Source organism: Egretta garzetta, unplaced genomic scaffold (genome assembly GCF_000687185.1).
Source record: "Egretta garzetta isolate BGI_Z169 unplaced genomic scaffold, ASM68718v1 scaffold442, whole genome shotgun sequence".
Lineage (NCBI taxonomy): Eukaryota > Metazoa > Chordata > Aves > Pelecaniformes > Ardeidae > Egretta > Egretta garzetta.
In genome coordinates this window covers 657,888-674,668 of record NW_009258961.1, presented here as the reverse complement: position 1 = coordinate 674,668, position 16,781 = coordinate 657,888, and the positions used below count along the sequence as shown (strand labels likewise).

The 16,781-nt window shown below is 36.5% G+C and overlaps 1 protein-coding gene across 1 annotated transcript in view; it reads right to left on the bottom strand.

Annotated features, from left to right (window-relative positions):
* Nucleotides 1–9,469: 9,469 nt before the first annotated feature.
* Nucleotides 9,470–16,781, bottom strand: part of GPC5 (glypican 5) — a 633,859-nt gene continuing 626,547 nt past the window's right edge. Inside the window, exon 7 of the mRNA XM_009634595.1 lies at nucleotides 9,470–9,627. Within this exon, the coding sequence (XP_009632890.1) occupies nucleotides 9,470–9,627 (158 nt within the window). The remainder of the gene's footprint in view (nucleotides 9,628–16,781) is intronic.

Genomic DNA, 16,781 nt, shown 5'->3' with positions numbered 1-16,781 from the left:
CTTCATTAAACTCATAAGCAAGTGTGGCTAAAAACCCACCCGGAAGAGTGGAAAACTCATTTGCACTGTCTGTGTGCTCAGTGAACAATATTTGCCTGCTAGAGAGCAGTAAGTTACATAAAAGAATTTACTTAATTAGGACTTCAACGGGGTCAAGGTAGAAACAAAGTGTGAATAACCTATCAGTCTGGCAAACCTCAGAAAACTTTGAAAGACAAAGTTACTGTTCTTCAAAGTACGCTTGCAAAGTCGTGTGTGGTGGCTAAGGGAGGCAGTCACTGCTCTCTCAATCTATTTCTGTCTTATTCACAGTTTATTGACCAGACTAGTGCTCCAACTGCTCCTCTTAGCAAAGTTCATCCATGAAGCAAAAGGGTCCAATCGCTGCCGCTGAAAGAAGTGGTTTCCAGGGCTCTCTTACCATTCTTATCTTCAACAGTGCCCATCTTCCTGCTGGGCAGAGAGGTCTCATGGGTGGTAAAAGCCTGAACTGCTCCGTACCGTACCCTCTTTTGCTAACACAGTAAGTTTTAACTGTTTATTAGATGGGAGCTATTGGCAGTAAGTAAATTCTGTAGCAGTGTTTCCACATGACTAACTCAGTTCCCCTCTGGCCTAGGACTCTGCAAGGCATGTTTGGTTAGACAGGCCTGTGTTGCCTTCACCTCTGCTTACTTCCACAGCAACTTCTCTACTTGTCTCTTCCAGTGCCACTCAGCCCTCTCAGTACTGTGCATGCTCAGTTCTTTTTTTAGAAAGGGTTAATTGACATATAGGCTTTATTCACCAAAAATGGTGCCTCTCCCTGGGTTTCTCCCCCAAATTAATAATAATGAAATGAACACTCACATAACTCTTTTTACTCAACCTCAAGGCTGCAGGTTACATAGTTTTAGTAAAGAGGCCCTTCACATCATGCCCATTGTGTGCTACTGTAGAAGTACAAGACTAGACAGTAGATCCAGTCGGTGCCTGAATACCAGGTGGTGTGGATGACCAGTCCTGCTAGGGTAAGCAGCCAAATTCCTTGTGCAGCTAATGAAGAGAGGTAATACTTTAGAAGCTGTTTTTCTTCTAGAAGAAGCTGGAAGGAATTAGCTGGATCGAATCCCAAACTAAAAGTGAAATTTATCTCTCGTAACTTCACACATTAAAGATGTGTGATATAAAGATACCCTTGAACTAATCTGTTCATTGCCAGCAGAGACCTATGTGACCCTAGTTACATTTCTCAGGATGAGAGGAATCACTCTTTCAAGTTGCTCCACTGACTGAGGGCTCAGTTTAGCTGGCCACACAGAGGCTGTTTTTATCTTTTGAGATGACCTAAGGCATCTGCCAGGAGCTCGCAGAAACCATGCAGTATGCAGCTGAGAAGGCTGGTGCCTCTCTGCAGCACCATAAAGGGGCAGATGTCTTAGATCATCCTGGTGTAACTGTGTAGTCTTGTAACATGGCACTGCCATGGCTAGTAAGTGGCCATCAGCTCTGTACTGAGTTTTCAAGTCCTCCGGACTGACGCTTACCAGACTTGCTGTCTGAATTTTTCTTTACTTGCCTGCAGCTTTGTTTTGTTTGCTTTAGCTGTGACAGCAGGTTTTTTTCTAACTGACCAGGTGGCAGGATGTGGTGTAGGGGAGCATCGGCACAGAATGGTAAAGGACAGGGCACAGGGTTGGTACTGGGGACCCCATGGCTATAAACAACTGACCTGCGGTAAGTTAAAGAAATGCAGACCTGGAGTGGGACAAAACTGGTTTTAAAGGTAACAAAGAGAACCAAGAGATAGTATCTAATGCATGTAAATGTCACCATATACAGTAAATTCAGGTGTAATCTGTAGCAACAGAGGAATGAAGGAAGAGCAAAGGTACAAAAGCATGTTAGCAAATGTATAAAAATATATAAAGTGAATCCTGAGGTAAGGAAGAATAAACCATCAGCATCATATTCCCCATTTGGAAGGACTCTAGATGCTGATGACCCAACATAATCCCTCTTCTGCAGTCTGAAACTACCACTTTTAAGACCCAGACAAATAGTGTAAGGCTGAGCATAAAACTATGAAAAAGAGAGAAAAGCTATGTAGTTTATGCATTACAATTTATTTGTATTATTATTCTTATTGAGACATTTCTGTGTAGAAATATTCTAACCATGTAACTATGCTTTCTTTCCTTTTCTGTAATAATTAGATCTAGACTAATAATGATTCTTGAAGTAGATTGTTAAGATTTTAATTATACTAACAGTAAATTCTTGGCTTTATATGTACAGTGCATTTCCTTTTTGACAATAAACAAAAATTTAAGTGTAAAACTAGGCCCCTACATTTCAGCAACTGGACTAGTCCAGAATGCAAGGAAGGGTCAGTCAGTGAGAGTAAGTTCTAGATGCACGAGTTGAGACTACCATTCCCCTCTGCCTAAAGAAACAGATAGGTCTGAATCAATTTTGCTTTATGCTGTTTATTTTAATCAGTGGGTTTGCAGTGTTTCCTAGGATTTGAAGTTGCATGGATACTTGCAGTCTTCCATAAAGCTGATGTTCTGTGGTTTTTATTCAAAGAACACTGCAACTAATGTGACACAGTTTAGAAACCTTTTTGCCTATCAGGAGTATACCTCAACATTTCTCACAGGAATTCCATTGTCAACAGCTGTCCTTGGCCTTAGTGGTTTTCTAAAGTGTTATAGAGAAAAAAGATTTTTCAGGGCAAAAGATTGAAATCAAAGAAATTAAGACAGTATTTCAAAACACTCATTTTAATCAGGTATTACTGTGCAAGTCTACTTACATATTTGAGCACAAGTAGTTTCCTCTTACCCTTACAATTTAGATTACTAAAATGCTGAAAATTCTATCAAGTTATGTATTTCATAGGAAAATACATGATTTTTTCCTTAAATTCATATAGGTTGGAGTTCACAATATAAATTTTTATTTGCTACATTAATTTTTATTTGTCATGCTATACATATAACCAATATAGAGCAGGAAATACAAATTGCTGTTAGCTGCAACTTTGTGATGCCTTTCTGAAGACAATCTCATTGTATTAAATATATCAGTTCAGTTTTGCATGTAGATAATACAAAGTCAAGCTATGCTTGCAGTTATATCTATGGAATTTAGTAGTATCACAAATGTCTAAAAGAAGAACCTGGCCCATGCGCGAATTACCAGTCCTACCAATGCTCTGAAATTACAAATACAGTATTTTTATAGCTTACTAAAGGTATACATGACAAGCAGCATTTATTCTTCAGGATCATGTTGTTTTTTATCTTTTTGAAGGCCTGCTATCCCATGTTTTGTTTTACTTGATAAACCTCTGATCTTTTTAAAAATAAAAAGGTGAAAGACAAGTATTTCACAAACACTTCTGTGTGCCAAAAAGCAAGACCTTGAACAGATATGAAAAATATTTTTAACAGACAGCGCAAAGGTATTAGCTATACATATAAATAAAATAAACTACAAGTAAACAGGAAAGCACATTCTCCTACTATACAATACCAATCCCCTACAGACACAACTATAGGGGACAAAGAAAGGGATATGGCTCAGGGTAAGGTATACTGATGTATGCATTGAGCAGTATGTTTTTGCCCATCGAATAAAGAGGTGTTATAGTCTTTCATGTGTGGCATGTGTAGGAATAAAATCAGACTTTGCTATGATTTTTTTTAATGGCCATATCCTGCTTTAAATACTGAAGTATGAATCCTTGCACAAGGTGCAACTGTGAAAACAATTTTTTGCATTATGTGTTTATGCTAGTAAAAATGTGTTGTTGTACCTAACATTGTGTCCACTTGCTATTAATGTGCGACTAAACTGACACGAGCATAATGGCCACCCCATCCTTTGTACCAGTGCCATTGCCTGTGGACATGCAAGGTCAACTGGATCAAGGAGATCCTTTGGGTCAGAAATACCCTGACCAGTTTCACTGCATGGTCCTGCAAACTCTTGTACCAGCACAAATTGAGAGAAGCAGGAGAATCAGAAACTACCCCTGAGAAAAACCTCCATGTGACTTAAATTCAAGAGACTAACAATTGATTTAGACTGCCTGACAAACCTGGAGAGACTTAGTTGTGACACCTAAATTAGGCATGCACAGCAGGTGATCTTAGTACAGCCCTCTGCTCTGTAAGGGGTGATGAGATGCATTGACCGAGTTCTCCCAACCACAGAAACTCAGCATGTCATTCTTCTTCAGTGTAAGCTGTAAAAGAGCTTCATGGGGCACCAGGTATATTGTCTCTAGCATTTCACATTTACAAGTTCCAAAATAAAGTAAAAGATAAAGTTTCCAACTGCCAGACATGCAAATTTTGCCTGGCAAAATCTGTCAAGACAGATCTTTTGTTCGTGCATCACCAGGAAGAAAGAATTAGGAGTAAGGACTTTATTAATAACTTGCTGAGATTTGCAAGAGGAGAATTCAGGTTTTTACAAGAGCTACATTAGCTTTTTAGTCTAATGTAGTTAGAAACAACTTTTTGTTTTAATGCCTATTATAATCGGTTGTGACTCAGAGCACATAGAAAAAAGCATCATTTGCTGAATAAGATTCATGTTTACACTGTTATTTCAGAGCAGAACTGAACTTAAAAAAACCCTAAGCAGAGATAACTTCAACCAGTTATTTTAATTCATGCTCCTGAGAAGATGCTATGGAAATATTAATGTTAACCTGAAATCTTTGATAGGTTAATCTAAACCTTGTTATAATCTGAACAAGAATATTTCTTAGTAGACATATAAAAATACAGCTATAGAGAAATAAATGGTGTATATATGTGTCTATCTATCTGTAGAAAGAAAGAAAGACAAAGATAACCTGTTACGTTGGTATAGTTATTCTTCATCTTTTATTAGTCTTGAAAGGAACAATGATATTTGCTTCCAAAGGAAATAAATGTGGTTTTTTTCTCTTTCACCAGTTACACCTAGGAAAGTTGTCACCTTGACATATTCATTTAAAGTGTTAGGACATTAGTTATGAGAAAAAATACTTCAGTACTTTTTCCCCAGGAGGTACAGGTACATTTAAACATACAGGTATATCTAAAGAAAATAAAAAATGGACTTTCAAGAAGAATAGCTGGATCTTACCAGGTAAAAATATAAAGTTTTTTTTAAATGTTGTAGTTTTTAGAATTATTCTTTTTCTGAAATATTGTTTTACAAGTAACTACACTGTCCTCTAAGAAATTATTCCCTACAAAGCTCTCTGACCTTATGATTACTGCTTTTTTTTTAATTGTACTGAAACCAGTTACACAACTTGAATAGTGATATCCATTGCAATTTTAGTATAAACAGCATTTGAATGACTGTCTGTCTGAAAAATGGTACACTTTGAGTAAAGCATTTCTACTTTATATCAGCTACAATATATGAAAAGTTTATTTAAAAGAAAGTGAAAGAAAACAAAAAATCTCATTCACCAAAGGTTTTGGGAGATACAGAGAAGTTCTAGACTGTTGAAAATGTCTGAGTAAAAACAAACAGAAGTACTCAGAGCAACCAAGACCTAGTTGCCATTTCTCAGGTCATCTGGGGAGGTCAGTGGCAGCCCTATGCTGCCTGTATGACCTGTTGTTGGGAGAAGCCTCTGCATTCCAAGGCAATTGACCCAGAGTGGCTCAAATACATATTGCATACGGTCCACCATTTCGTGTGGATACAGATGTTTTTATGCTGTATTGTTATGATCTCCAGGTTTAGCCTTTTTTTCTTTTTCTCCTCCTGTCTTCTCTAACATACTCTGCATTTTTCTGCTCAGTGTTATTCCTCATTTCCTTGTTGGCTTTAACAGAGGCAACATTTCAGGTTTTTTTTTTTTTTTATTTTCCAGTTGCCACACTTGGAGCTACGCTTCAACATCCTGCTATGTTCCCACAGTTTCTTGCAAGGATACCTCCCTTACAAGGTAACCTTGAGACAGATTGCCAAACAGCCTTGGCTTCCTTCCCCTTGCTCTGAGCCATTTTAATGATTTTTTGTAGTTCTTTAAGAAAAAAGAATATTTTTTTATAGTATGGTAAATATGATGAAAGAATCGTGATGCAGCCTGGCAGATGTATGAGTCTAAGCAATGGTGTGGAGCGTGTGGTGGTGCCTAGAGACAGATGAGACAGGAGAGTGAATGAGGTCTCATTGCCAAGGGGCCAGTGAGGGATCTCCAGACCTGCCACTGTTGTATTTGTATTGCCACTATTTTGTTCATATGTGTCTGGGAAGGAGAGACCTAATTATTCACTCCAGAGGAATCTTGGAAATGATTTTGTGTAGGTAAAGTGTGAAAGATAAGGGGAACAGCCCATGAAAAAACTGAGTAGTAACATAGACTAGTAATTAACATATACCTGAAGAGGCCTTAGGACCTATTTGCTATCATTATTTGAAAATGGGGCTTGTGTTTCCAAGGTGCTATATAGAATAAACTATTATTTCCTTGACTACCTGGTGCATTCAGTAAGGTCTTGAACAACACAGAAAAGTGAGGAATGGAAACAAAGTGCTTCAGGATATAAATGGAATTCTAAGTAATGAGTATTGGTATAATTTTTTCTCTGTTTCTGAGTCTCCTATTGAAAGCTTTATTCTGTTTTCCTTGAAGGGACTGATACTGGTCATTGTTAATAAAAAAATGTTGCCAGACTACACTGATTACTGGTTTGAGATGGCATGAAAAAGGAAAAGAATGAAATCAGATTTTCTTTCCCTGAATTACTGACGTCATAATTTCAGTGTGAAACAAGTCAATTTAAAAGACTGGTTTACAAAACCTGCAAAAGAAAAAAGAGGTCAAGTAAAATGTACACACCGGCACATATGCTTATTAATGATGTTTATCTGGGCACAGAATTGCTCTTGCATATGTTCACTTGCTTTCCTAAATTTTATATCTGTTTATCTGTATGTTATACTGTGTGCACTAATGACTAACTCATGCATTTGGGAATAAAAATATTTACATATGTTTCTTTATATTAGTATCGTATAACTAATTTCTTTATATTCTAGGAGGAGTTCTAGGTATAGCATGAGTGCATACAATACTATACCATTTATCGTTTTCTCTTGTAAAGCAGAAATAATTATGAAATATTCTTAAATGCTTCCTGGTTAAAATTATGTGGGAAATAGTCATGACAGGATAATCAAATCTCATAATAGTCATATATAATGTACCATTAGTACTATAGAACACATTAGCTTGCCTCATCTTATAAAGCTTAAGAACTTGAGCTGGGATTCCTTTTGTGATTCAGATTTACATTCATGTGTCACCACCTCAACTAAGTATCTAAGGTCCTGATATTACTGATGGAGACTTGGCGTATGAATCATGGGCCCACATATGCATGTCTAGATCAATTTGAGATATACCAGGATATCCCATTTAGGTGTCAGTTGCCACTCCAGATGCTCCCATTTAAGGAAGCCTCTCAAATGTCCCGTAAATCCTACAGCATATACGCCAGTCTCATGAGGATGCCTTGGATACTCCAAGAAATCTTAGGTGACACCAGACACTTACTTTTGGGCAACTGAGTTGCTTTCTTAGCCGTCTGTCTTCATATGAGCTGAATAATGCACTGGGCTTCATTGACTGTGTTGACAAAAGGGCTTCAGTCACTTGCCCACAGAAAGACCTGAGGCCCAGCACAGCAGTAGCTGGACACCAGGTGGTATTTTTTACAGCATCTTAACTGGTGTTTGTTGCTGGTATTTTAGCAATTGAATGTTATTTCCTGTATTTCCACTGAATGCAGAGACAGCTTAAAGATATAGAGTACATATGTAACAGATATATAGCACATATGTAAGTATGTTTATGTCGATATTATATAGGTTAAGGTACCTTAATCCAACATTGAATCCTAATCTTGCTGTTATCTCTAGATAAAATGCAGTTATGTTTTTCTGCATATACATATACAGTATCTAATACGTAGTTCTTCCAAACTATGAAAAGTAATTCCTGCTAAAATTAGCTGAGTTTACACTGTGGATTTTTTTTTCCTTTTTGGAGAAAGACAAAAGGGCAAAAGTAACATTTTCTGTTTTACAGGGATCATGTCCCAGAAGGCAGGACTTTAAATACAAACCTTCACAAAGTGCTGAGCAACAGTTTCATTAGTTGCTATCAGCTATATCTAGGGTTGTGAACAGCAGCACAAAAGCCACATGGAGACCAGTTACTCCTGGTTTATCCCAGAGGTTGATACTCTTTGACTTCATTAATGTCCTGGATGATGCAACAGAGTGCATTCTCAGCAAGTTCTCACAGAGGATACAAAAATGGAGGGAGCATCTGATACACCAGAGAATTGTTCTGCCATTCAGAGGGACCCCAACAGACTGAAGAAATAGCTTGATATGAACCTCATTAAGTTCAGGAAAGGAAAATGCCAAGTCCTCCACTTGGGGAGGAATAGTCCCATGCACCAGTGCATGTTGGTGCATGATGGCTAGAAAGCAGTTTTGCAGAGAAGAACCTGAGGGTCATGATGGACATCAAGTTGAACATGAGCCAACAATTTTCCCTCACAGCAAAGACAACCAACATCCTCCTGGTCTGAATTAGGAAAAACATTGCCAGCAAGTCAAAGGAGGTGATCCTACCCCTTTGCTCAGCTCTGGTGAAACCATATCTACAGTGCTGTGTCTAGGTCTGAGCTTGCAAGGACAAGAGAGACATGGACATATTGGATAGAGTCCTGCAAGGGGCCTTTTTAAAGAGATTTTTAAGAGATGGGAACAAGTCTTATACAAGGAGAGGCTGAGCCAGCTGGGACTGGCGTGGAGAAGAGAAGATGCAGGGGACATCTCATCAAAGTATATAAATACCTTATAAGGGGAGTAAAGAAGATGGATCCGAACTCTTCTCAGTGGTGCCCAATGACAGGACAAGAGGCAATGGGCACAAACTGAAATGCAATAGATAACATTTAAATGTAAGAAAAAAATTTTTTTCTCTGAGTGTTCAAGCACTGGAACAGGTTGCCCAGAGAGGCTGTAGAGTCTCCATCCTTGGAGACATTCAAATACCACTGGACTTGGCTCAGACAGCTTACTCTAGCTGACTGCTCTGAACACAGGGTTGGTCTAGGTGATCTCCAGGGGCCCATTCCGTGACTCAGTGATTCTGCGATCTCTTCTTTACAAATTGCTTTTAAAAGAAAGATAGCATAATCAACTTATTTTTAACATAAAATATTATAAAAGGAAACATGATTTTGTGTGACTATACAGGTGTTAAAAAAAGCCACAGGCAAAATATTACAGAAGCAACTTTGTTAATATACAGGTCTAAGATCAGAGAGGTTGATATTATACAAGCTATCATAAACATTGCTATATCCACCAGATCCCTTTTTCCAGGCTTGTGAGTGGGTATAAACAGATGACAACGAGACACATATATCAAGCCAGAGCTAAACAGTTACCAAAGACTGAGAAATAGTGTTACCAAACTAATCAGCATAAATGTCATATAATCAGCCATTGTTGCACATCCTGCTCCAGTTGTGTCTAAAGTGCTGCCATCGTTGGTTTGATGGATTTGCTTTACGTCACTGAGGTTCGTCTTGTCTGGCATCCCTGCTGAGACAAATAAGAAAATATAGTATGATGCATGCCTTGTCACTACTAGCAACATGTTTTAGCTAGAAAAAATTTACATATCCTCAGCACACAGACTGTCACAGTTTGGTTTTGAATTCTTATATTACTGCCAAATTCAAAATCCGTTATAATTGCAGCTAGGACCATACACTATACTATATGGCTATTCATCGTTGAAAGTAGTTCAGAGGTCTGCCAGCTCTGAACAAAGTTGTTCTTGTAGAAATATATCTCAACAAACATTTGCAGACTTAAGTGAACAGTTTTGCAAGTCCCAGTACTACCTAAAAGTCCACTGCTCACAGCTTTCTTGAATTTGAAGGAAAAGGGAAATAATTTAATGTGAAATTGCTTGTGTCTGGGTCCCAATAATATTCCAAAATAACGTATACCTGATGGAAGGTATGCAGCAAAGTATACTTGTTGCTATATAAACCCTCCATTTTGGCACAATTTGAACAGACTTTACAATGCTGTAAGGCAAAATTGTAAAGCTAACTTTAAACAGAAACCCTGTTACTGAGTTCCTGACTGAATATTTGTACTTTTTTGGACCACGGCAAATATTTCTCCATCTCAAAACCGTGCTTTGTGTGGAACAAAGATGTAATCACCCATTACATTTCTTTTGCCTGGTTAAACAATCAGAAACAGAAGGTCTTGGAGGCACATTCGGATTTGGTAGCATTGTCAGCTGCTTGTATTTGCTATACATGCTTCTAGACTAACTGTCTAATCCCATATAATAACTTGTGGCATGCCACTATCAATCAAAATTAACAAGTCTAAATTCAGTGTTATTGCATGCAACAAATATTGACATTGTAATTACACTGAGACTGAAAAAGGCTTCATATAAAGCAAAGTCAATATTTATGTAATTTGGTCAATACATATATAATTCAGAAGGTAAACTCTACTGTTGGAACAGCAGCATTAGAAAGAAGCTCAGCTCTACTGAGCTGACATATTGGTTTTATGGTCTGAATTTCTGCATTATTATTCATTGTTTAGGTACTTCTTTCCTCTCTGTATCATTAGAAGGATGAATAAACTAGTGATTTCTTTTTTATTATTCAAAGGGACTGTGATGAAGTATAAATATTTTAGTCACGGTGTTATCCTCTTTTTTAAGCTGGTTTAAAAGAAGCTACAGAGAATCCTCATATTTAAAAGGAACAACTTTTTTTTAGTGCTTGTGTTAAAAATACTCTCTTCTCTAAAAGCAGCTTGAAAGCTGCTCTTTGTGAACTTGCTGCATGTACTCAAATCTCCTTCCTGTAGCTTTGAAAAAAGGCATTAAGGGAAGAGTCAGCTAAAGTCAATCATGTTGTCTGAAAAACCTGCTAGAATGAATTTCTTTTCTTTGCTGCTGTACTTAGACAGTAGTATATACTGCTATTTTGTGTGGATTTATCGATCCAGTGCTCTTGGCCAGAATTTGTGAAAATTAGCTCTGTGAGTACAATGCAAGTGGACATACAAGGAGGAAAAGTGACAATAGATGTGGAGAAGGAGGGAATACAACTCCTTATCATGCACATTCAGTAACCTGTCTAGAAAAAGATCAGACATTCAACAGTTCACTGAATGGATGTTTGGTGGATCATCAAAGAGGGTATATCAAAGTGTTTTTTCCAGGAAAGTTTTGTAAATAGAGGAACAACAAAAAAAAATGGTTTGGTTCATTTCTCCAGAGCATTAGTGAGGTTTCCCCATATTTAGAAAGATTAATTTCAACACACGATGAAAAATTCAACTCTCACCTATACGACAAAGCATTTCACCAAGTCCTATGGGTATAATGAAGCAGATTTTTCTCAGTGTTTTTACAGACACTCTATCACAGTAGTGAAAGATATGGTCTTATCTTAAACATTTGGCATATCACTATTATAAAATATAATTATCACAAAAAGAAAAATACTCCTGGATCTTGCAGTTAAAGAAATAACTGGCTTCAGTTAGAGTATGTCATCTGAATCTGAAGGCAATGTGACTATATATTAATTACCGACTAGAGAGTCAGGTTTAATTTCTAGTGAAAATTTCATTGACATTATTATGGAAAAAAATAAATTTCATTTTATGAGAAATGTTACCTTTTTTTTTCTTTCTTTCCTTTTCAGCCTCAAACGAAAACTGCAGACTTTTGAAGTTCCCATGAGAAGAGTTTTTTTTTTAAAAATATTCAAACCTACCGATACGTTTTCCTTTTATCAATCAAAATGCCATCAAATATTTGGTATAATCTCTGATGTTAAATGAATATACTGTTAGGATTGCAGTGTAAACATACAGAAAACCTTTCACCTATTCAGCCCCACAACTTTGACTTTACTGAAATGAAAAGTTAAAAAAATATATTTAGGCATGATCCCGTGAATAAATCACTGAACAGGAAAACACTCCTAAAAAAAAAAGTATTTTAATAGAACTGTGCTTTTTTCCCCTGGAATGTGATGTCTTTTTGCTTTAGCTAGTTCTAATAAGTATTACTATACATTTAATTCCTACAGCTAGGCTACCCTTTCTATTTAAATGAGTAGGTTCTGTTGTCCATTATGCATCAGGATTTAAACATATATGTCACCTTTCATATATCATAGTCAGTAACAGAAGTGTTCCTTTCCTCTAAATGAATTTAACTTTTGTAGTACACCACAAACTTGCAATGAGAGCTATCCAAATGTTTGTAGCAGAACAGACCAAAACCAAATGCAAACTTGTTTGGTTTTGGTTTCCTTACATGCTAGAAGCTGGAATTAAGTTACAGAAAAGGCATTTAAGTTTCCCAAATATTTCAAATGATCTCTGATAAATGTCTAGTTTAGTATCAAAATCATACTAGAGCTAATGTTTTGACTGTAAAAAGGTAAAATTCAGAAGTTTCAGCAGAGATTCAGAGGTTTTTTTTCTGAAGAAAACCTAGAATTGCAACAGAGCAAAGATAAATCACTTGGGAGCTAAAATCCAAATATTACGTTTGCATGAGCCTATATGAAGCAAAGCTTCCAAGTACTACATCTCTGTCCCTAGCATCATCTGTGAAACTCAGTGAGTGGATGCAATTTAAAGTATTGTCCTGCTCTGGTTTAGAAAAAATGAATTAGTAAAAGCATTTCACCAAACATTGTGATAAATATTACAGCACCTCATTATAGTATAACAGCTGCAGAGTATTTATAATGTTTTTTAACAACTTCTAAAGGTATTTAAAGCTTGTGAGAGGTAATGGTACTGGCAGCCTTGAGAGCTGACCTGTTATCTTGTCCAGAATAGATATAGCAACAATACAGTTTCCTTCCAATATTCAGCAACAGCCTTTAACCTTGATTTGAAAAGTCAGACCTAAAGTCATGGAAAATTTTCATTTGATATGGAGCTTTTCCGCTGAGATTGTCAAAATATTACAAAAATGGGCTATGACTTTTGAGCAGTAGATGCCTGCCTACGAAAGGCGTTCCTGGGACTTTAAGCATTTTAGATGTTTTAAATGGAAAATGCTTTAATAATGGCCTACTTGAAACCAAACCAGAAAGTGTTTGTGTAACTGTAGTCTAACCTCAAAGACCTTGCTGTATTATCTATCTGCTAAGTAACGTATATCAGAACTAACATGGCTCTTCAAGGGAAAACGAAGCTGCCAAATGAGCTGCTGCAGGAATCCCGTTGGATACAAACCCTGTCAAAGATTTAGAGAAGAGGAAAAACTGAATTTCTGTGCATCATTCTTATGATGCTCTGGCAGATTCAAAATACAGCTTTTATGATAGAAACATTTCCTATGAGCCTGGACTTGAGTAAGGATGGGACAGTGTTTCAGATGATAGGAAAATAATGCAGAATGTGGCTTTTACAAGGCAACATTCCTGTGAAGTTTTATGCAAAATTATTTTTAGAAGGGCAAATAATTATTTCAATTATTATATGTAAGCTAAATTTGGGGATCTTACAACAGATGAGCCGTGAAGAAAAACACTGATAACTCGCTGAAGTTCTGTCCCAAAATTTGAAAGAAAGATCATGAAGTTGTTTTAAGAGAGGTTAAAGAAATACATAAAGGTCAGATGAATGGACCAAAAACTTGCTGTGCTGTGAATGAATGTTTAAATATGAAGTTGGAAATGTAATTTACAATAATGAGATACCTGGAAAACGATAACCTGTAGGCATCTTGGTCACAAATGTATAGATGTCACTAAGGAGAAATAATATTTTGGGGAAGTAGAAGATAAATTTGGATGCAACTGTTAAAGTAAACTGAAGAATTTGTAGGCAAAGGCTTAATGATTAAGAGGAATGAAGGGACAGTGACATCAGAGCAATGGGTTTAGGGATTTGCAGCTAGCAAGAGCTAGGACAACCTCCTTACTGTGTCAAGTAAACACTGATGCTGACTAGCATTGACATATCTTTGTAGTATGAAGGAAGACATAGTATTAGTTTGATTCCTTCAATTCACAATAATGAGGTCTAAATAACGACTTTATGCAGGTAAACTTTTAAAAACTGCATTATTTGATTTGAATAAAAAAGAAGAGGAGAAAAAAAAAGTGTTTACTTTGCATTGTCATACCATAAATTAAAATGTCATATTAGTTACCAAACCTTTTTTATTGATTGGCCAATTTTTTTTCCATCTGGAACTTTTAAAGCTTCTAATGTATGTCTCCTCCCTTTCTTTTACTGTTTGTTTGGGTTTTTTTTCCCAGGTTTTATTCCTAACTACATAATAACATTAAAACATTTCAAAGCATGGTTATACTAACTAGATCACAGATCTGTGTTTAAATACCTCAGACAGACTTCAGTTTATATGTGAAAACTTACATTTCCTACTTTAATTAATATATAGATTCCTTTATTGAACAGTAAATATATGTGAGAAAAAAAATATTCAGTATGTGTCAGATCATCCCCCAGCTAATGTGTTTAAGCCATTAATCTTAAAAACATCACAAAATACTTATGAGTATCCAGTGCTTAGAAAGAAAAGTAGAAACAATGGACTGCCTCTGCTACAATTCGCAGACCCTTCCATGTGAAGTTCACGCTAGATGATCTCCCGAGGTCCCTTCCAACCCTTGCCATCCTGTGATTCTGTGATGAAGCCTCAATGGGGGCAGAAAAAGATGTCTGAAAAGACCTATATTATGAAGGGTACCTGGCAAAGGACTAATTTCTTGAGGCCATTTTTATATTTTTATGACTGCATCTATACTTGGAAAAGCTAAGGGATGTCACTAGCAGGAAAGCATATGCTATATTTTGCCGCCCTTATAGTACACAAATAGCAGTGCATGTATTCATGCCCCAGGAAATCTGTGTGTTTTTGTGATGTAGTGCAACTTTTGCCCTATCCATTGCACAGTGAATGAAACAGAAAAGAGGAGGAGGATTGGAATGGATGATCTCAGAGGTCCCTTCCAATCTCATTAGTCCCATGATTCTATAAGAATTAAATGTTTCACAATTCAACACTAATCATGAACAAACAAGCAAAGAAAAAAAACCCACTGGATTTCACTAACAAGTAGTACAGAGGGAAGGAACCGACATTGCTTTCCCATTCCTTGACTACCTGGCTTTTGAAGATGTGAACAGTGATATAAGAGATATCAATGCTGAGAATTAAGTCAGGGATCAACCTAGTGAAAAATTTACTTCTTCTTTATTTTGTTTAGTTTGGTTTTCATTTAAAGAAGGAGAAATTAACAGCTGATCCACAGAGACTAAAGAAATGTCAACATTTTCAAGCATTTTTTCAATTAAGCTTTGGGGATGTTTAGGCTTTAATTTTAAAGAAAAAGAAAAGTATCTAGCATTTCACATTGGTTTGCCATATCTGAATTATAAATCAGTTTACTCAGCTGAATTTCTTAATACTTCAAACTTGTGGACTTTCAGTGAATCTCAGTTTCCTAGAAGGTTCATGAGAAAATAACAGAAGTGTCAACACTATTCGTTCAGAAGGAATAAAGGCTTTTGAATTATGAAACCTATTGGTACATAAACAATCATATAACTGCTTCCTTTTCAATGAAATTAATTAATTAGTACAGAAAACAGGCTTCAGTGATACTAAAATTGTATGTTGTAAAATGGTTTTGATTCCTATCCCCTTGTGTCTTTTATGAGGTCTAAAATCTTAATTTGGGTGCAACAAATTATTGTATTTGATTATGTCTATTCCAATAGATTGTCAGTAAAGGTAAGGCAAAAGAGAAAAGAAGGTTCAAAATCAAAATGAATAGATATGCCTCTGTTTCATTATTTGAGTCTGCCTGTGACCATTGCCTGATGCTTTTGAGGTGGGAGAAACAATAAGATATAGTGAAAAATTTAAATAATCGGTCCATTGGGACACCTAACTTCTGGCATTCAGTGATTAATGTGTGCCTTGGAGCATAGGGATACACATTTATTATCCTTGTAAAGTAGAGTGAATGATTCTCATAATTCTCATAAATTCATGCTACTTTTTCTACATTCTACTTTGCCTTATGCAAGAAGAAACCAAACCAAAAGCAATGAGAAGCCAAAATAAAAAACCAACAAACTGAAAATGTGCTTACACCTTCTCAGTCGTATGAGATCATTTTTAACTATGGAGGCCAGAGTCCTTAATATATATCCATTAAAAACAATTCAGTAAAGCTTTTTTAAAATCACAGATGAGCTCATATTTTGGCAGAACATAATTTCACCTTCTTTACTATAGCAATTCTATGGGTCAGTTTGTGTCAGAAATGATAAGCTTAAGTGTGAGCACCATCCCGAATGCAGCATAAGGTAGCATTATCCATCTGATGCTGAAGTGGTGATCTTAAGAAGATAATAATAGATGATACATAAGGTGTGATTAATTCCACTTAGTTTTTCATATTTGTACAGTGTACGTCTACAGCTAGGGTTCAGTTCATAGCCATCTACAGACATATTAGATGCAGGGGAGGTGAGTATCGCAGTCGGTGTACAGCTGCCCATCCAAAAGAAGCCTGATTTTTATAAAACCCTTTAAGGATGTCTTCAACATTCTAGAGCATCTCCAGTGGCTTTTGGCACTTCTGTTTAGGCAACTGAATCACGCCCTGCATTAAAGTTAATTACTGTAGCTCCCATTATAG